The following is a 20,751-nucleotide window of genomic DNA, read 5'->3' on the forward strand; positions in this document are numbered from 1 at the left end:
CAAGGTTCAATTATAAGCAAATCGTTGCCGTAATATAGAAAGGCCCTATCCAAAAATCCAAACTTCGCTTTTTCATTAATTATGATTCATCGTATTAAAGTCCCCACATCGGTTTAGGCAATAACAAATTTTAGTACATTACAGCTTTTTTGCATTTTAACGACTATTTCTATATTAAGGTAACGAAATGAATAATAATTTATGCGAGTGTGAGTGCGCTAAACACTCTCAGGGGAGCTTAAGTGGGCTAATTTTGGATAATTATGGTTACAAGACGACAAACGACTGGGACCTTAACGTGTCGAAAATTTTCTTTCAAGTATTTACACGTAAATATATTTAGGTGCATCATAATGCATAATACATGTATGTATGTATGTATGCCTATATAATTTCAGTGTCTTCAAAGTACATCAGACTATGATGGATTCAGTGATAGCTCCGTTTAATTTAATTGTTCAAATTTTTTTCGATTCATCATTTTTTCCTTTTCCAAAGGGTGCGTGTACAATATTCGAAATATATTATAAAACTTTCGTAAGTTTTTTAAATTACTTTTGTCCATTTTTCTTAACAGAATATGTTTTTTTAATTTCCTTTTAAAATATTAAAGATGTATTTTCAATAGTGCTTGTTCGTCTTTTTTTAGTTTCGCATTTTTTTTTTTATACAAATGGCAATTTGAGAAATACAGACATGTCTTAAAACAGTGTAGAAAAATAACAACATCAATATATTTAATTAAGCACATGTTTATGGATGGAACAATTAATTTCCAAAGAAAAAAAAAACAAAAATTCTAGTAACAAAGAACTTATAATAGAAAGTGGTGAATAGTATTGCTGGCAAAGGAAGAAAAATGTGTGCATATTTCTAGCAGTTTGATGGTTTTTGACCATTTACATCAACAATTGCTGACTATTGTAGGGAGTTAGAAGGAAATTCTATCTAAAATTAGACCTTCTGTGGGCTTTTGACAAAACAACTTATGTTATTCTAGAAGGTTTGATTTTAGATGAAAAAAAAAACAATAGACTTCCATAAACAACTCTATATTTTTATAGAGCTTTTATTAATTAAAAGGACTTCTGAAACTACATTTATGATTGTAAATAGTTACAATATTGGGCCGTGTGCATGCAAACTAAGCAAAAGCTTTTTCTAAAAATTTCAGACCTTTTAGTCGATATTTTTCAAATAACTTTAAGTGAAAGATATGGAATTTTAAGAAGAAGAAATTCCTAAGTTTGCATTGCAACACAACGATTTAGTGCTAATAGTAAACAAAAAAAAATAGAGGCACCCAAGTGAAGTTGTTTTGCCAAATGTCCACAGATTTCATCATTAGGAAAGTTGCTTTACTGTGTGAACTATTTAATTCGTTCAGTTGTTTATGGTTTTTGGAATAGTGTTAATTTTCGTGTTTTTTTTTTAACTTAATTTGGGAAACCAAAGTAAATTACCTTTATTTATTTTTTAGCTTTTTATATTCTTCAGCGCTAAAAAGCATTTATCGTTTTTGTATGGAATGTATGTATGTACATAAAAACCTATTTTTTTGGATATTCAAAAATCTCTTCATTTTTTCTGTGCTAAATACGAGCTTTGTATTTAATTTTTGTATATGTATATGCATGTGGGCGCATTTTTTTACAAGTAAATGTTTTATAACCAATAGTTGGAATACAAAAATTTTTTAACAAAAAAATGAAATTAAGAAACATGATTAACTTTTTTGCTTAGGCTTAATATATTTTTATACCACATTAGAATATAACTCCATAAAGAGCATTTATTTATTTATATCTTTTCTTAGGAAAATTATAAAAAGAAAACAATATTAGAGCAGCATATTTTTCCAGCATAATTTCTCAAAGCAAAATGTAATGCTTGTTTACAATAACTACTATAAATTTGTATGTATGTATGTAATAAAACTACATATTCATAAATAAACGTTTGACAGAATGCCGTTTTTAATTGTAACCTTTTTTCTAATCTAACTCTTAGCCATAAACTTAATAGACATTGGTATGCCAAATTAATTTTTCGTTTCGTTATTTTTGTGGTTTTTATTCGTTTCATTTTCTCAATTAGACTTTCGAACTCATCGCTCACCCTTAAGAACGCGCGTGACAGTGAGAACGTAATCGCTTTTTAAATGAACAAAAAATACTGTTTAATTGCATAATATGCAAAATTCTAAGCGGAAATTAAAACAAAAAATAATTTTGAAATGTACAATTCCGAGCCAAATATGATGCGTAATCACACTTCTTTCACTTTACGATACTGTAGCTCTTTCACTGTTATCATTTCGAATTCCCTTAACATTACAAATAATATATATACACACAACTATAATAAAAAATTCCTCTCTTTCGTAATTGCATGTCAGCTGCACTGTAATTCGATTTCTGTTCGCTTCGCTACAGTCTCATGATTTAAGGATTTTGCTTCAATGCCAATAGCTACATATGTATGTAAGTGTAAAATTTTCATCTTTTGCTGTTGACTTAGAAAAACATTTGCAACATTTCAACATTCCGTGGCCAGGTAGAAAATCTCCACTAAATCTGCGTCCACATCATCGTAATCATTATCGCCATCATCATTGCTGCCACTATTGCCACCATCGCCACAATCATTTGCATCGCTCTCCCGTCGTCTAGCGCACGCACCGCTGCTCCCCATCTCCCAGCTTGTTTGCACTTCGCCGCCACGCCTCGGGCGTAGCTCCGGCACCTATAGTCACACTTTCGACGCATGCGGCTGCGCGCCACCGCTAACGACAGCACTTGCGAATTGTGGCTGCTGCTTCTGTACTGTTTGGTATGTGGGTTGCGCGGCAATCGCCGCCGAACTCTGATCGCGTATAGTCACATGCGTGACAAATGGGCCGCGGCTGCGTGCACTGCTGTTGAGCGTGGCGGGGGAAAAGCCATTTAAGGCGGCTGCCTTCCAATGCGGTTGCGCTGGTGGCGGACCTGATTGTTGTTGCGCCTGCTGGTGTTGTTGTTTTTGAGGGAGGTGGTGGTGTTGGTTATTGCTGCTGTTATATTGTTGGTGCTGTTTCTGTTGCTGATGCTGTTGCATACCATTCACCGTAATCGGCGAGTGATGTCCATTCTGTTTCAGGCTACCGCTACGTAGTTGATGATGCTGTGCTGCCGCTGCCGCTGGACTCACATTATGTTGCACTGTCTCATATTCATAGTAGGTTGATGAGGGTCGCAGTAGGCCGCCACTCTTCTCAATGCTTCCAGCGTCGCCTCGGTTGTTTAATATGGCTGCATGATGATGCTGCGGATTGATGTCTTGTGAGCGCGCACTGCGTTGAGAATGGTAATGTTGATGACGGCGACTGTACAGTTCATAAATACACATCCACCAAAATGTACAGCAAAGCGTTGGAGGGAAGAGAAGCAGGAGGATGTGGAGCGTAGTGAGAAGACATGTAAGAAAAAATGAATACAGAAGAGAAACAAATTTTATGAGTAATGTTGATATTGCGCACAAACATTCGCAATGTACCAGAAGGAAACACGTATGAAAATGGCAGTAATGCAAAGCCGTAGTGAAAAATTTGCTTCGGGAGTATAAGGAAGGCATGCAAAATGTTTAATGAGAGTAATAAGAAAAAAAAATATTTTTTGCTTCTGCTGACATTAGAATGCAAGTAACCAAACAAGCGAACTAACTAAAAGGAGCCGAATAATAATTACCTAAGAATTAGATAGGAAATAAAACTAAATTATATAAAAATACATAGTTCTTGTACAACTTACTACATAATAATAGGAATTAAATCTAGAATAGCATTAAATTTAATTCGATGCATTCATGAAACTTATGTTTTTTCTACTTTTTAATAGCTAAACTCACTGTGCCGATAAAATGCTTGACTTTATATGGAACATCTTTTACCTTTTTAAAAACGGGAGATACACTTACACATTACTAAAGATATATTTACACGACAAAATATTTAAATTCGCTAGTTGAAAATACCTGCCTACTAGATGGCCACGCTTCGACGGATCCAGAGGGATAAGCGAGCTATTATAGCCGACAGCTCAAGGCTGCAACCTACGGAGCGCAAAGCCAAACGTCGAGTGGCAATAAGGCTGCACAAACTACCAACCCCCATTGCGCCTCTTGCTTTGACCAGCTGTGAAGATCAGGTAGCCATCGGGAAGGCTAAAGCCTTCAAAGCCATTTAAGCCGACAGAATTTACTTGCCGATCCTGAAAAAATTGGGTCCTGCGGTAGTAGATTATCTCGCCAAGGCCTCAATTTGTTCATGGCTATGCTCATTATTTCGGGCATCTGGGGGGAGTAGTCCCTTATCTCGCCAAGGCCTCAATTTGTTCATGGCTATCCTAATTATTTCGGGCATCTGGGGGGAGTAGTCCCGTAAACATTTAGATAACTAAACCGAAACCGCCCTGTGAGAGAACAGTCCTATTAGCGTTGGATCTGTCAAAGACGTTTGACGCCGCCAGCCATTCCACGCTGCTAGAAGACAAACAGTCAAACCAGCAAACCAAGAAAAATTAAACAGGTGGCCCCACATTTTGGTGTCCTTTCCCCGCTTCTGTTTAACCACTATATTTCAAATCTGTTATGCTGACGATTGCTCGATAATGGCGCCCGGGAATACTCGAAAATAAACGGTTAACTCTCCAAACTTTCTACTTCTTCACTACAAATTCTCAGAAAACCTTTTTCCACTTCGACGAAGGAGGCCAGGCCAGGCAATTGCCAATAAAGTACAGAGTCGCAACAAAGTCCTCAAAGGCCAAGAAACGTTAATGGCAGCCTGCAAGGCTATTGGTGGCCGAAGACTAGCCAGACGCAGTGGATGCAGTTACATACTTGTCAAAACATAGTACTTCGGAGAGCCAAGGGATGCCTTCTGATGTCACCGGAATATCACTGTCATAGCAAGGCTCAAATGGGCTCCCTGGGTAACACTGGAAAACTTGGGTCTGGCTACTGCAGCAAACTCAACTCCTATCTGAGTAGACTAGACCCCGATGTACTAAATGTATGTCCGCCATCTGGAGAGTCTCCGCGTGACACAACCCCACTCAATTAACGCTCCGTCGCTCATAATTTTTATTTTATTTTAATTTTTAATTTAAATCGCTTTCGAGAAAAAAAGTCGCAAGTTTGCGAGCCTCGTAAAAGAGCTGCCTGTAAAACCACGAGGCAAAGATACGTAAACGACCTCGTAAACTTCAGTGTTGCCGAGGACCTAACATTTTACACTAAAATGAATGGTAAAATAATGAAAATAATTGAAAAATTAAATAAAAAACTAAATAAATATGTCTTAAGATAAAGAAATCGAATAAAAAATTATATACAAATATAAAAAAAAATTTATAAAATGAAAGGATTTCATCCACTAACTACATTAACTTGGTTAATCAGTCAAACAGTGACTATAACCATCTATTCAAACATTTGCGTTATTCACGGGAACACCGCCGTAACAGCCTTGTAAAATTACGAGTTTTACACAGTTTTGACTTTACGAGTTTAAGGGAATCCCCTTATTAAGGCATTTGTCTTCTTTTTACATTTTCAGATTTCAATAAATCTAATTTCATCACCCATATACCTTTGGCCAATTTAGTTAAAGATTTTCTTTCTAGCCTTTTTTTCAAACTAAAGCATTCCAAATAAAAATTTAAAAATTCGTTTACAAAAGAGTATGGCAGGCATCAAAATAAAACTACCATTACAAATGCAAATACAAAGTACATATGTATGTACGCAATTAACTATGTAACTAAATATAATTTTCCATTTCCACTACTAAGCGCATAGTAAAAAAATTGCATTACTTCAATTCAAAGCAAATCCAATCTTCCGATTTCAAACGCACATATCTAGGGGCAAAGCTGGAATAGGAACCAAAAAGCGAGAACCAAAAAAGGTATTAAGTTAATTATTTAGGTGACGTGTAGAAAGAAGTAGTGCTTCATCTACACAAATATTAAGTAGTAAGCTGTGTATGGGGTGTGTTGTAGTTAGTAGTTACCTTTCCGCTTCGACTTTAATGCGCTGCCTGATAACTTGTTGCCGCATGCATTCTAATGTCGACTCCGATAAAACATCTGTACTATTTTGATTTTGTTTAGTCACGTTGTTTTCGCTTTCGCTGTTTTTTGTGCAATATTTTGTTTTTATTTTTGCAAAGTAGTGCATTTTTCATTGTTTTCATTGATATAGGCATTGTATTTGTTTCGTCATTTAGTTAGGTTTATTTTTTTATTATTGGAAAAAATAAACGGAAAATGAAAGTGATATGATGGTGGTGGTGGTGGTGGTGGTGGTGGTTGGTGATCGGAAGAGAAAGAGCAAATGTAAAGAGTCATTAAAGATAGTGAAAATGTCAACGAGTATCAGTATAAATGCAAGTTTTCGCGTAGTGGTCACACTTTCTTCTAAAAAAATATATTAACACTTTCAACTTGCATGAAGCGTATTGCTTACTTCATATCAAGTAATGTATGTATGTATGTATATATGTATGTGTATATATAGAAACGCATGAGAATATGTGAGAATTATTAGCGATTGAAGAGAAATTATCAATTTATACAATTTGTAGCGAAGCAAACGCGCGCTCACCTAATCTGTTGCTGATGCAGCTCGTCGTAGTTGGCATAGTGCTGATAGCGATGATTGAAAATATCATTATGATGTATGCCATTCAACGCGCTCGCCGACATATTACCCACTCCGCCACCGCCACCGTTTGGGCCACTGCCACCCGGCCCAGCGCTATTTGCTGGCGGCAAAGGCGGTGGCGGTTGATATGCTGGCGGTAGCATTTTCGTATTTCGATCGAGTGCAGCCAATGCTGCTGCGGGCAACTGATTGTTGGGCAAACTGGCCGGCGGACGTTCAGCCACCGAAGACGGCTGCGACTCTACCGGTACAACGCCATCTTTACGATTCTTGCCGAAACGAAACATATGTCCGATACCACGCAATATACTCGGCTTCTTGGCGCGCGACTTATGCTTGCCATCGTTCAGCGAACTCTGAAAGGGTCCGTTTCGGTGCGCAAAGCCGCCATCTTGATCGGTGCCCTCCTCGAGCAACCAGTGCTTGCGTGGCTCTGTAGTTGGAAGCGTAGAAAGAAAATTAATATTTGAAAGCACATTTTCATACACTTGTAACTCACTGCCAGCCTCCGGATCTGCCACCACAGCGGCGCGTAGACTATCCTCACGTCCACGTCCACGCGGCGCACGTAAAGCTGTCGGCCCGCGTGGCTCATCCGACATTTGTATCTCCTGCACCATAGTTTGCAGCGACTCCAAAGATGAGGATTTCTTCAAACCCAATGAGGGTCCTAAATCGCCCACTTGATCACGCGCTTCCGCCTGCAGCTGCTGCGCCTCAACACCAGAGGCGGTTTTCGTGTGTTTATAGCCGGGAATTTGCGCATTGGCGTTTGCGATACGCGCTGTCAGCGACTCCATGGAGCCGCCATAGATAGCAGACTTTGTTAGCTGTATGCGCCGTTCACGTTCGCGTTCTTCACGCAACTTCTTGTTACGCTGGTAAGTGCCTGTTTCGCGTGCATCCAATGCGGCGTGGTGTTTCTCCGAAATCGAGCGGCGACCGAGCGCATCGCGTGAGAAATGTTCCACACTTGAATTGTTCGTTTCGAGACTCAGTTGTGAGGAATAAGTAGCATCGAAACTCGCGGGCGCGGCGGTTGGTGCTGTAGAAGTATTCTGGACACCAGCACTGCCGCTCTGCGTACACACGGAATCATTAGGACGGTGTGGAAGAGTGCTATGGAAGGAAAAATAAATAAATACACAACTAAAATTATACTCAAGAGATTGTACAGAAGTTTAAAAAGCTTGTGCAGCGTTTGCGTTCAGTTTTAGTTTTAGCTTTTTTAAGGATTCTGATCCTTTTATACAAACACTCACGGTGATATGGGCTCTGGATCGTCTTCGATTAAAACTGAATTGTTGTTGTTGACATGGCCATTCATCATCTGTTGCTGATGTAAGGCTGGCGACCAAGTTTCATTTGTTGCCATGTAGTAGCTTTCGTTGCGCAGACCATGTACGCCAGCGCTACCGGGCCCACCAGCTCCCCCACCACCATTAACACCGATGCTCAAGTGGTCTCGTGACGGGCGACGCGCTTGTTGAGATGAATTCGACGAGCAAGCTCCACCGGTTAGACGATCTAATACGGGATTGCTCCATCTGTACAAAGTGAAATGAATTCAAAGAGAAATAAAGCCATCACGAAAGCATACAAACACACATACAAACCTGTTCATTTCATTTGAACCACTGCCACCACTGCGTGCCTCCTTCTTCTCCGGACTCAAGTAGATAACGGTGGTGCCGGAATTATCGCTGGTATTCGAGCTGCTATTCGTCTGCTCGAGTATGTCACCCGAGCTGGCAGAGCGTGCGATCTTGCGCGCAACCGAGAGAGTAATCATGCCAGGATGCTTGCCCGGATTATTGACCATGGCACGGCGCAACGTTTCCATAGCCTCGGCATTGTTTTGACCCAATAGTGACACGCCGTTCACACTCAACAACTGGTCATTCATGCGCAGGCGGCCATCACGAGAGGCGGCACCACCGTGTATGACATTCTTGACGAAAATACCCAAATCGCCGTCGTGCTTCATGGAGGAGCCACTGCCGCTGCTGGAATTCGAATTCGTCTTGCCTTTGACGCTAACGCCCAGGCCGGCCTTCTCTGTATCGTGTACGGGTATGTGTAGCGTGAGCACTTCACGTGACCGCCAAGCTATGCCCGCTTGGAGGCTATCCTGCATTGCGAGAGAATCAAAAAATTAGGAGAATATCATTTGAGTTGAACAAAAATCACTTACGCTTGAAGCTGCCGACTCGCTGCCCGCATCTATGAAATGCTGAGATTCGTTTAGTTGATACTGTTGCTGTTGTTGGTGCTGTTCGAAGAGCGAGCGGGCGCTGTTAGATTTTTTGACGCCATTCGGCAGCTTATCCTGCCGCTGATGTTTTTGTAAAGAAGACGGTAGCACTGGTGCTGGCGGCTTTGGGGGTGTATTCAAATCGCGCTCTTTTTCCTCATAGTTCTAAAAGCAGAATTTAAGGAAGGTTTTAGAATTTTAAATCTTTAACTGATTCATCATATATACTTACAATTTCTCGTTCATCGAGCTCGGCCAACTCTTGCTGCCGCGAAACCACCAAACGAACTGTGGCGCCTGGTTGCGTCGCACGCAATATAGACACCACATCCGTTTGCGTTTTTCCAGTCATGGGCACACCATCCACTTCCAGCAACCGATCGCCTGGCTTCAAGCGTCCATCCTCAATGGCTGCCCCCCGTGGCAATATATTCTTTATATAAATCGGACAGTGTCCACCAGCTGGGTTATCGCGCGTTGTTACCGAAAAGCCCAGTCCGTTCGGACCCTTCTTCAGCACTATTTCGATCTTGCGCCCCAGTTTGCGTGTATTCGCCACCTGCAGTGATGTGCCTACCGGAGCGGTGTGCGACTTACGGGTTGGCGACACTGTCGCCACCTTAGTCTCCACTGAGGAGGCCATTTTCTCCTCAGCCTCAATCATTTCCGCTACCTTGGAGTCACGTCTACGTGATTTGCTGCCGTTGTGATGATTACCACTGCCGCTTCCGCCGCCGGAACCCGCGCGTAATACGCGTATGCGTAGCTCCGACGCCTCCAGCGATCGTCGCAAATATTCCTGCACCTTACTCTCAGTCAATCCAATCAGCTTAGTGCCATTAATTTCGAGTATGCGATCACCGCGTCGCAATCGTCCGCGCTCAGCGCGACTACCAGGTTCCACGTGCTGTACCAACAAACCGCCGCCATGTTCGTTATCCGGTATGGCCGTCAGCCCAAGCGGACTGCCGTACTCATTGATGATGAGCAACATTTCGCCGTCTTTCTCACGTATCGATTCGTACGCCTGACCAAGCGGCTCTTTCCGCTTGCTCTCACGTGGCAGCGATTTCGTTGTATACATTTGCGCTTGTGGCGGCGCATACTGATGTGGCGATTGCTGCTGCGCATGTTGTTGCTGTTGGTTGTGCGGCTGCTGCTGTGGATGTTGTAACTTTTCAGCAGCCTCTATCCACTTGTACCCAGTGCCGTCGCCGAGAAACTGCATAGACAAGCGCCCCGAGCGCGCGAACGGCTGTTGCGCTGGCGCGGCTGTTGCATTATGTTGACCATCATCTTCCTCCTCCCACTGCGGCGCCAAATAGCCGCTTTTATCGAGTAGCACGCGATCGGGCGAATCTCCGCCGCAATGTGGCGCTGCTGCTGACCAGCGTTTATTGCCGCCTTCTGCTTTCAATGAAGCCAACAAATTTGGATCGCTGCTGCGACGCACTTGCAGTCCGAGACCGGTCATGGGACAGGCAGTGGTGCTTGTGACTTCAATGTGCGGCGTAGAAACATCGCTGCGTTGCCTATTTGTGGGCGCATCTGTGTTCGTTGGATCGCGGAATATGTCTGGAGAGCCCGTGCCAACAGAGGAGCTGCCAGAAGCACCATCGCCACCGCCCTGCGGTACGCCCGGATCGGGACCGCTATCATCGAAGCTGGCAAGTATCTGCTCACGATCGTCGGCGACATCACCGACGCAATCGTCTGGATCGAGAATACCCGACTGTGTTTGTAGATGGTGGACGGCTACCCAAGAATCAGGCTCCTGCAAATGAAAGTGGAAGGGGAGAAATAAAGCTTGGGTTAGAAAATGTGTGCGTAAACGACATAAAAAACATATTTTACAATGGGTGAGGTAGTGTAATTAAAAATAATCAATGAGAATGCGTTGAAGCTGTTGTGCATGGCACGTGACTTGGCCGGATAATAAGGCATAGACAAATATGTATTTAGTAGAATAAGGAAATTGCCCTTTCTTAATTTGTATGGGCAGAACGCTAGCCAGCCGTATGTGACTTCCGCTGCGAATACGTTACAAAAGGAAGCAGTAAAAATTGTATGGATTTAAAAAAAAAATATGGCAATGCATTTCAAGTTCGTAAGAGCCATTATCCGAAGAGACGCGATTTAAATGCTGAGAACATTGTCTCACATTTTGGTGCCTCTTTTTTAATATTATCCACGTTGCATAAGGTCGATTATCGAGTATAGAAAAGAGAATGAGTTTGCAGATACAAGGTAGTGGAGCATTATTTTGCCTATTTCATAAAAACTAAATTTTTCTGACCCGAAAATTTTAAGTTTTTATATAGAAAAGTAAAAGCAAAATCTTATATTTTCGATTCGTGCGAAAAGAAAAATTCGTCTCTCTACTTAACTAGTACTAGTGATTTACAAGAGAACTTGTCCTTAATTTTCTGTTTCGGTGCTGATTTTCTTGTTACATTTAAAATACATATATGAATTTAAAAGCAAAAAAGCTTTCGATTGCCGTAGACGAGTAGGTAGAGGTAGAAATGTGGACTATCATTCCGAGTGTTGCTTGTTCAAATACCGGTACAAGCAATAAGTAATTGATAGAAAATCTTGTTACTAATGCCGAATTTCCACTAGGCATTGAAATGACGAAAAGTTTGTCATTTAAAAAGGTCCATGTGGAAACGTTTTAAATGGCAATTTTTGTTAAGGTAATGGCACAGGTGTTTTTTATGGCCAAGTTTTTTATTGTAATTTGCGTCATTTTACGCCTAGTGGAAATCCTATGGCATTTTATATAGCACCAATTTTTTGTCATTTAAATGTCTAGTGAAAATTTGCGATTTTCATATAAAATTTCATTTTGTAAAAGCGGTTTCTCTCACAAAGAGAGAAATATAACCACATGGAAGAAAAAGCTCAGAACTAGAACGATAAATGCTTGGTCAATAGCATTTCAACCTTTATAATAAAAGCTTAGTATCCAGCTCTTAAGAATGGGGTCAGGAAAAAAACTTAAGTTATTTCGAGCGTGCGAATAGCAGTGTTTAAGGAATTTTTACTATCTCACTCTTTCTTCACGAAATAATGGAAATAATGAAAGGGCACAAATATGTGACGCATTTCTGTTGCAAACATAGGCTGCCTTGTGATCTTTGTTCACAAAAAAAACTTTAGAAAACCGTAGTAGAAAGCGTAGCAAATTTCTTAAGGAAATTTTACACAAGAAAATTTCTTCGCCATTTCTTCACAGTTTTTTATATGGAGTTTTTGCTTTTCGTGAGAGTTCGATACTAAGCTTTATCAAGAAAAAGATTCTTTGATTTCAGTGGTACTCGTAGAATTCTATTTATTGATAAATAATAGAAGATTTACAAAATTTATAATTGTTGAATATCTCAAGAATATGGAACCAGGTTTATATTCCATTTGAAACTGTACACTTTCTTCTTATAGAGGAAGCTTTTAAACAACGCCTACCCGAAGGACGTGCTCAATGACGCTCCCCCAAGAGGGAAGAACTATCTTCTCGAAGGTAACTAGACATGCACCTGCTTCTTCTGGAACCTAACTGTTACTCAGTTTTTGCGGTATTGCATTCATATTTAGCACCTGCTCTAGAAACTGTGGTCACATTAAGTCCACTTAAACCGAAATCGCAGCTTTTAACCACCCTGTAGTGGGAGCTTACACTCTACCGAAGGAAAATACTGCGATGTTATTCTTGAAAGGCTGGGGCCGAAATATTGAGCACGCTTTCTAAGATGCCAGTGTTTAATGAGCGACTTTTAATACCAATAGTCTAAATTTAAGAGCAAATTAGATAACAGCGTGCGACAGTAAATTTTATACACAAAGTGGTTATGGTTAAATTATAGTAAACTTACTTACATACTTAGTATTTTTCTCTGACCTCAGGATTTTTTTAAAAGGATTTAAAAAATATATTAGCCATTTCAAAAAATTATTTTAAAAGTTCAGTGCAATGTAGGATAACATTATGGGTATCACAAAAGAAAAAAATCTGTGGAATTACAACAGAATACATTTTTTGGTGCATAAGGATGAATGGGTATGGAAAATATTCTTGAAAATTTGTAAATTTTTTTTTTTGATTATTGTTTGAGCACTAATATATGCATGACCTCATCATCGAATTTCGTCCTGCAAACTTTATTAACTTAAAAATATAAAATTTATTAAAAGCGCATTTTCAATACCTATTCGTCCTTGTAAGCCAAAAAACTTTATTGTTTTTAAATTCTACAGAATTGTCTCTCTCATTTGGTATCCATACTGTTATTCTACATTGCAACTGCCTCTGCGTGGTAAAGATATGACTGCGACTATAAACATTCTTCAAATGTTTATGTTATGTTTTCTTTTGCTTAATTAAAAACGGTTTTGCAATTCATGAAAATATTTTATATGTATTGTATGCAGTTTTATCATCCCACTTCAAAATTTCCATTTTAAATGAAATTCCATTCAATTAAATATTTCTTTGTTTCACAAAATTAAATGAATTCTGCTCAGCTCAACTCAACTGCCATTCACTATCAAATACGAGTATTTATGCATCGCTTTTGACACTTTTTCGTGACTCATAAAAATCATATAAAGACGGCAACAAATGGTTTTTAACTGACGGCAGCAGTACTAGTGGGTGTAGCGAATGCAACATGAAAGAGTAAAATAAAAAAAAAAAATACCAACAAACCATAGCTCACAAAAACCAAAACGCCAAAGCACTAAAGAATTTGGCAGCTTGTTTAGCCAAAATCATGTTGCATTCATGGCTTATATGGCGATGCGATTGCTCATAACTGCGAGAATTATGCTCGTAACAACGAAAGACTTCAATAGTAACGAACTTGTTGAAATGCAAAGCATTGTTAAAAAAAAAGAAAAAAACTAAAGACAAAGCACGCAAATGAGCGACTTTTGACGAATAAAGCAATATTACGCAAGTACAGAGACAAACAAAAGATAGTAAAAAATAGAAAAAAATTACGGAATACAAATGAGAACAGATAAGTAATAGAAAACAATACACTGCATACCAAACATTGCATCAATAAAATATAAAAAAAAAACTAAGAGAAAAATTAGAAAAAGAAAAATATGTGTATGTATGTACATATCGATGGCTAAGTGGAAGATCTACCTATCTCCAGTTTGAAAACGCCCTATCACATAAAATTTTTCAACATTATTTTCAATGTATTTTCGTTTGAGACATTATTAAAGAGTAAAGTAAAGAGATTCTCTGCTTGATCGAAATTATAACTATTAACAGTGACGTGGTTGCCAAGGCGCGAATGCGCTGACTGCTTGTTTGATGACAGGAGGTAATTCGTCTTGTCCTCGTTTACCACCAAACCCATTCGCTTTGCTTCTTTATCCAGACCCGTTCGCGATGATGTCGATGTCATCGCCATACGCCAGCAATTGCACGTTCATATAAAATATTGTTCCTGTCTCCAACATCAGTTTAAAGAAGTCACAAGAAGGGAGTCGCCCTGTCTAAAACCCCGTTTGGTGGCGAACGGCTCGGAGAAGTATTTCCAAATTCTGACGGAGCTGGTGGTATTGCTCAACGTCATTTTACACAGCCGTATCAGTTTTGAGGGGATGCCAAATTCCTACATAGTGGCGTATAGGCAACTCCTTATAGTGCTGTCGAAAGCGGCTTTAAAGTCGACAAATAGATGGTGTTTGTCGATTCTTTTCTCGCGGACCTTTTCCAAGATTTGGCATATTGTGAATACCTGGTCTATGGTGGATTTTCCAGGTCTAAAGCCACACTGATACGGCCCAATCAGTTCGGTGTTGTAACCTATGCTTAGAAGGCTGGTCCCGCGGTAGTTAACGCGAATGGCAGGGTTGCCATTTTTGTGGAAATTTTTAAAAATTGATTGAATTCGCTCGAAACTTGTTACTCGTAGGTTTTTGGGGTCGCTGATTATGAATCTGACCACGAATTTTTAAATTCAAAATGGGGTTCCAATACAGCGAGCTTATTAAGAAAAAAAAAAACACATTTTAATTCGCTCGAAACTTGTTACTCGCAGCATCTTGGGGTTGTTGCCGCAATATTGTAGACAATATTCTGAAAAGCGAAAATAATTGTATGGGTGTTGCAAAAGCGCGCAAAGTGACTATATTTTACCTTAAAGCCAACACTTCACAGAATTAGATTTTATGAATTTCGAGTCGGAACTCAGCGGAACTATTTAGTTTTTCTTTCTATTTAAATATTGAAATAAAATAATTTCAAGTCCAACTATTCACTTTGAACTTACAGACTTTTATTTGTCAGTGTTACTGTGGCTTGTCAACATTTCATTTTTAATATTTTTATTGAGCTTTGTACCACGATTGTTTATTAGGAAAAATTGAAAAAGCAACAAAGTCTAAGCGGTAGAAGTTATAGCACTATTTCGGAGATCACCACATCTCCTCATCAGACTTCTTTTTTCTAGACTTCAGCAGGGATCGAACCTGCGTATTCGATGTTCAAAGTCAGAAGCGTTAACCACTGAGCTATGTACATCCCGTAAACTCTTGTTGCTAACTTCTACCGCTTAGACTTTGTTGCTTTTTCAATTTTTCCTAATAATAAAAATATTAAAAATTACAGACTTTTAATTAACCGGTAATTACTTCTTTCAGAGATTTTTTTTTTGCAATAGACACATCTTTACACATTTAATAGCCAATCGAAATCGCACTAAAAAAAGTTTCTCTGCTACACTAACTGACTTGCATCGATTATCCAACTTATAAGCTTGATATTGTTTTATTAGTAAAAGAGATCAAACATAGTTTAGCGAATCCGACCTGTGTGCATCGGTAACTAGGTTCTCATTGTTCTTCTTAAAGGAGTTCGCCCCGGTCATGAAACCTTCCGTAAATCGCCTAACTCTCTGGTAAAATTTTCGGGAATTTTTCCTGTCAGCCAGGGTTGGATATTAGGCTTTGGCGTCGATGGTCCGAGTTTGCCGCAGATAAGTCTTCCGGCTCTCAAGATTGTCGTAACTTCGCTTTGGGCCGTTCAAGGAGCATTTTGTATGGAGCTTGGACTTGAACATCCATAAAAGCTCCAGGGCTATTGCAGCATTTCCAGGTCGAGATCTCTGCTGCAACTAACGCAGCTGAGTTGGCAGCGACTCTTAGCTCCTCATGAATATAAATATGGTCACCATTAAGTTACTGCACTCATTGGTTCATACTTTTTCGAAAAGAACACCCAGCTCTGCACAACTATGCTAACAAATTTGTTTGCGACCAAATTGAATGGTATGGAATTGGACTATGTGGGGATATGTGCAACAAAGCGGACGCTACGATGGACATCGTAATGAACGATTTGATTTGACTCCGCTGGATTTTTATTGTGGGCTTGTGTCAAGTAACAGGTCTATGCCGATAAGCCGGGATCGATCCATTGCCTTTAAGTCAACATATTTAAAATAGAAGAACGTATGGAATAAACATATGTACTATGTATTTATGGTATTTGAAATCCGTTAATAATAGCGCTCCCTTCAAATGAAAAATTACAAAAGGCATGGATTACAAATCGTGTGACATTTATACTCAAAGTAAAAGTTTAAAAACAACAAAGAATCGCAACAAACACGCCATTAATTAAACAACTAATATTAAACAAACCAAAATATATACTTTGTGTTCTTTTAAACTCAAATAACCGGAAACACGCCGATCTGCGCAGGCGCATCAATGGCCGAACAAATAAATGAATGGCTGAGTGAATGACCGCATACATAGTGGGTCGCTTATTTTTCATAGTTTATTTTAATATTTTTCTTTTATGACTATTTCGACATAACATACATGCCAACATATGTGTGTATCCATGCTGCATATGATAGATGTGATGTTTTTAAGAGGATTTAATTAAAAACACATAAAAAATGATATTAAACCAACACTATTTTTGACTATATTGCCTTTGATGGTTTGAAAATTTATGGAGCGAAAATTTAACTTTGGTGAACCCTGTAAGGCGTTTGTGTTGGCCATTAAACTAGTAAATGCACGAAATGCGACATAGTATTCTACAGGTGGAACATACAATTTTTTTTCGGTATTTAAGTTACATACGCTTTTATGGTAAGAGTAAGCCGGTAGCAAGGTCTATTATTGGTCATAATTCAAAAAAAAAGAAACAATACAAAAATAATAATAACATTTGCAAATACAGTAGCGGACAAAAAAATTAAAACTTATTTGTATTGACTTTGAATCAGGCAGTTTTTTACCTAATAACAAGTAAGTATTTATAATGGTATATATGTATTTCTGGAAATATTTGTTGTTAAATTAAGTCTAGACTAACTGAGCCTTTAAATAAAATTAATTAAATTAATTTCATTGAAACTATTACATAAAAAATAACTATAAAATAAAACTATCCAAATTAATATTATGTATTTGATACCGAAAGCTTTAAAAATTAAATGCACTCCAGAGCAAAGCTCGGACAAGCTGAATAAAAAAAAAGGTTACTTATACGCCATGTAGCACAAATACAATTTTTAGAGGTTTTTATGTTTTGTTGTTGTTTAGTTTTGGCTTTTAATAGAACACGGAAAAAAATGTTGTTTGTGAAATTAGCCTGATCACAAATTTGTACTGTTAAATAATGATTTTTTTTTTATATAAATATTAGCATATAATCACTAACTTTTAAGCTGTTCTATTTTTTTCGCCCGCTACTGTACATGGAATAGCAAAGCGAGCAACCTAACATCTCTAATCACGAAAATTTTAAGTAGAAAAATGTTCAGGAATATCAGAAGCGACAAAAAAAAAACATTAGTAAGTGAGTAAACAAAAAATTGAGTACCAAAATATATATATATATATATATCGTCGATGTTTTTGTAAAACCGCCTATCTTACGGCACTCAACTCAAAGAGAGTGAAAAAGACGGGTTTCCTTTGAACGCATTGCCTCGATGGGCGTTATTTTCTCTACCTATTATTTTACAGATCTATTGTTTTAATAACGATTTTACGATTTTTATGCATAAATCTCGATGCCCGGAGTTCAGGGTTACCAAATATCATTTTCGCAACAACGGTGATTTAGGCGGTTTTGAAACTGGTCGATGGGTGGTTTTGCAAAAACATCGACGATATATCGCACACGATCTTCAAAAGTGACATAACTCAAAATTTTGAAATTTCGAAATTATGCAGTAAAAATGTACCTAGAGCCCTTATTTACATTTTAGAAAAGGCTGGAGTAAATTTTTGTTATAATTTGTTGAAAACCCATAAGGTGAAGTCCCTCTTGCCCATATGATTAGCATGTGCTAAGAAATAGTTTTTCGCATTTTCTAGCGAACGTGTAATTTTGAATTGTGTCACTCTACAACCAAGTTTTATTGACATTTATCACACTCACTTTAAACCCAAACCAATTTTTCCTATTCTTTGCTTTACATTACTTTCTTATGTCTTGTATTATAAATTTTTTTTTGCCTGCTTTTTCACAAATTTTTTATTCATTGTTTTTTTTTCCGCAGCATAAAAATTACCTTTTGCCCATTGTATGGTGATGGCGGTCTTTTCGGCATTGTTAACGAATAGGATTTCTGCAGGAATGTATGCTGTATGCCTTCGTGCTTGGCTGCAACTTTGTATGTGTGACGCCAACCGAAAATGCCAGTCAGTTTGTTGGCCAAAGCGGGGCATTTCGGTGGTACGTCGAACATTGTTGCTGATATTATTATTATTATTATTTTTCGTAGCGATCTTTTTCTAAGTTGCTTTTATTCATACTGCGGATTTGGTTTTTAAATCTTTGGTAATACTTTAGTTAGTTTGTTATTTTTTCACAAGCGCACACACACTCACATGGTCACATTTTTAGTTGTTTATGACGCGCGTGCATTTTGGTTGTTTTTCGTTTATTTGTAATGGAGTTCTTGGACACTAAATATAGGGAAAATAAAATTCAATATGCGTACCAAATTTATTTGAATTTTTGTAGTTTTCATATACAACTTCACTTCCATTAAAGTTTATGTTTTTTATTTTGGATTTTTTAACTAATTATTTTTTGCAAAAAAGTTTAACTTTTAAATATTTCATATTTCTATAATATTCGCGTTTGTTTTACTATTTCATTTCTATCTAAATAATTATGAACATATTTTCTTTATAATTTTCACTTGTTTTGCTTTAAGTTCCTTATAAAATCACTTTCCAGCTCATACTGAATTATTGTTGGTGTACGAGCGCAGCTGCGCGTCATATCTTATCAATTGCAGTAACCAACACCTTGCCAGCAGGGCTGCCAACTTGGCTCAAACCGTTCCATTTTTGGCCCTATTTTACATCAAATGGCACAAAGTGCCAAAATGGAACTTTTCAAAATAAGTAATATTGCAATACATTTTTGTGAAATCCTTTGCATGTACTTTTTTTTCTCAACTTAAATATTGTAATTTCTAAAGATTATTCAACTGGTTTATCTTATTTTGGCATTGCACTTTTGTTTTAGAAATGTGGTTCTTATTTTATTGCTTAATGGGGAGGATTAAAATAGAGGCACCTTTTTTGGCACTTTCATTTTTCTATTTGGCACATTTTGACACATTTTGGCACTTTTTTATCCTCAATATGGCACCTCATATCTAAAGATAGTTGGCAACCCTGATTGCCAGTCTGTTTATCCACCCGCCAACAGCCAACAACAATGATAATCAACAAAATGACGCTGCTATTGAAGGTGCGATAAGCGTGCTAGAGAATTATTAAATGCTCGGTATACTACGACGCACAGTGGACCAGTCCCATATTTTTTTTTTTTGAAACAATTTGGAATTGGCGTGGAACCTCAATTTTTCGTATGCAACATTTGTGAACAAACATAAATCAAGAATAAAACGAGAAAAGCGTACCTCCGATACAAACCGAACCGCAAAAATGCTTTAAAAAGCGGCCCGATTTTTTTTTGCTTATTGCCTATTTCCATCAAAGCTTAACTGCAGTTAAGAGCTCAGATAAGTTCCAAGAATTTTAACATGGGGTGATCGGCAAGGTTTATTTCTTAATTTTTGCTTTTTTGCTTTCGTTTGCTTCTACGTAATATGTGGAATTACTTCCTTCGACTTGTAATCTCATTTTTCCAATAGGCATAAACAGCAGTTAAGGCTTCGCGGAAATCGACTATTATACTTTTGAAAATATTTGGTCGATTGAAATGATTTTTACTCCATTTTGACAGGTAAATGCATTATTTTTATATGAGCCTACAACAATAGCAATCAAAACAGAAGTTCTTAGAAAAACACATTGCTCAGCTGGACAAAAATCTCCATAAGTTTTAGTTGAATCAAATTCTACTGACTTATGTTACTTTTATTTTGTATAAAGTGTCAGTTTCGTAAGAAGTTACAAGGATTTTTATCTTATACAAATATGGCTTTATGAGGCTAAACCATCAGATTATAAGAATTAAATGGTTTTGAAGCCCAAATCCCACTGTGCGGCGTAATAATATTAATGCGTTAATAAGATATTGAATAAAAAATTAACCCACCTACAAATAGTATGTTAGTGTGCAGAACAATTGAATTTAAACAAATCCTTAGGTGCTTCCACAAAATGTTTTTCTTGGAATAACCGTGAAAGGGGAAAAATTAAATTAATAAAATGCAAGTGCAAACAAAATAAAAATACCACTAAATTCGCAACGCGCGCCCTTATGCAACGTAATAGGGTTAAAATTATTTTATACTTTTTTCAAAACTTCAGCTTCAACTACT

At 38.1% G+C, this 20,751-nt stretch overlaps 1 protein-coding gene across 3 annotated transcripts; it reads right to left on the reverse strand.

Annotated features, from left to right (window-relative positions):
* Positions 1-822: 822 nt before the first annotated feature.
* baz (par-3 family cell polarity regulator) lies at positions 823-18,733 on the reverse strand. 3 transcript variants are annotated; one of them, XM_017629347.1, is made up of 9 exons: positions 18,517-18,733; positions 9,192-10,733; positions 8,900-9,124; positions 8,322-8,836; positions 7,968-8,252; positions 7,205-7,824; positions 6,646-7,138; positions 6,053-6,172; positions 823-3,364 (listed from the first exon to the last, which is right to left on the reverse strand). In XM_017629347.1, the coding sequence occupies exons 1-9, from the start codon at positions 18,691-18,693 to the stop codon at positions 2,752-2,754; spliced, it is 4,590 nt and encodes a 1,529-aa protein (XP_017484836.1). In that variant the 5' UTR covers positions 18,694-18,733; the 3' UTR covers positions 823-2,751. The 3 variants fall into 3 exon arrangements, with proteins under 3 accessions (XP_017484836.1, XP_017484838.1, XP_017484837.1); XM_017629349.1 differs by lacking the exon at positions 6,053-6,172 and having other exon boundaries at positions 823-3,331; positions 18,517-18,693; XM_017629348.1 differs by lacking the exon at positions 6,053-6,172 and having other exon boundaries at positions 18,517-18,693.
* Positions 18,734-20,751: the final 2,018 nt, after the last annotated feature.

Source organism: Rhagoletis zephyria, unplaced genomic scaffold (genome assembly GCF_001687245.7).
Source record: "Rhagoletis zephyria isolate East Lansing unplaced genomic scaffold, Rhagoletis_zephyria_1.1 Rzeph_scaffold_06710, whole genome shotgun sequence".
Classification (NCBI taxonomy): domain Eukaryota; kingdom Metazoa; phylum Arthropoda; class Insecta; order Diptera; family Tephritidae; genus Rhagoletis; species Rhagoletis zephyria.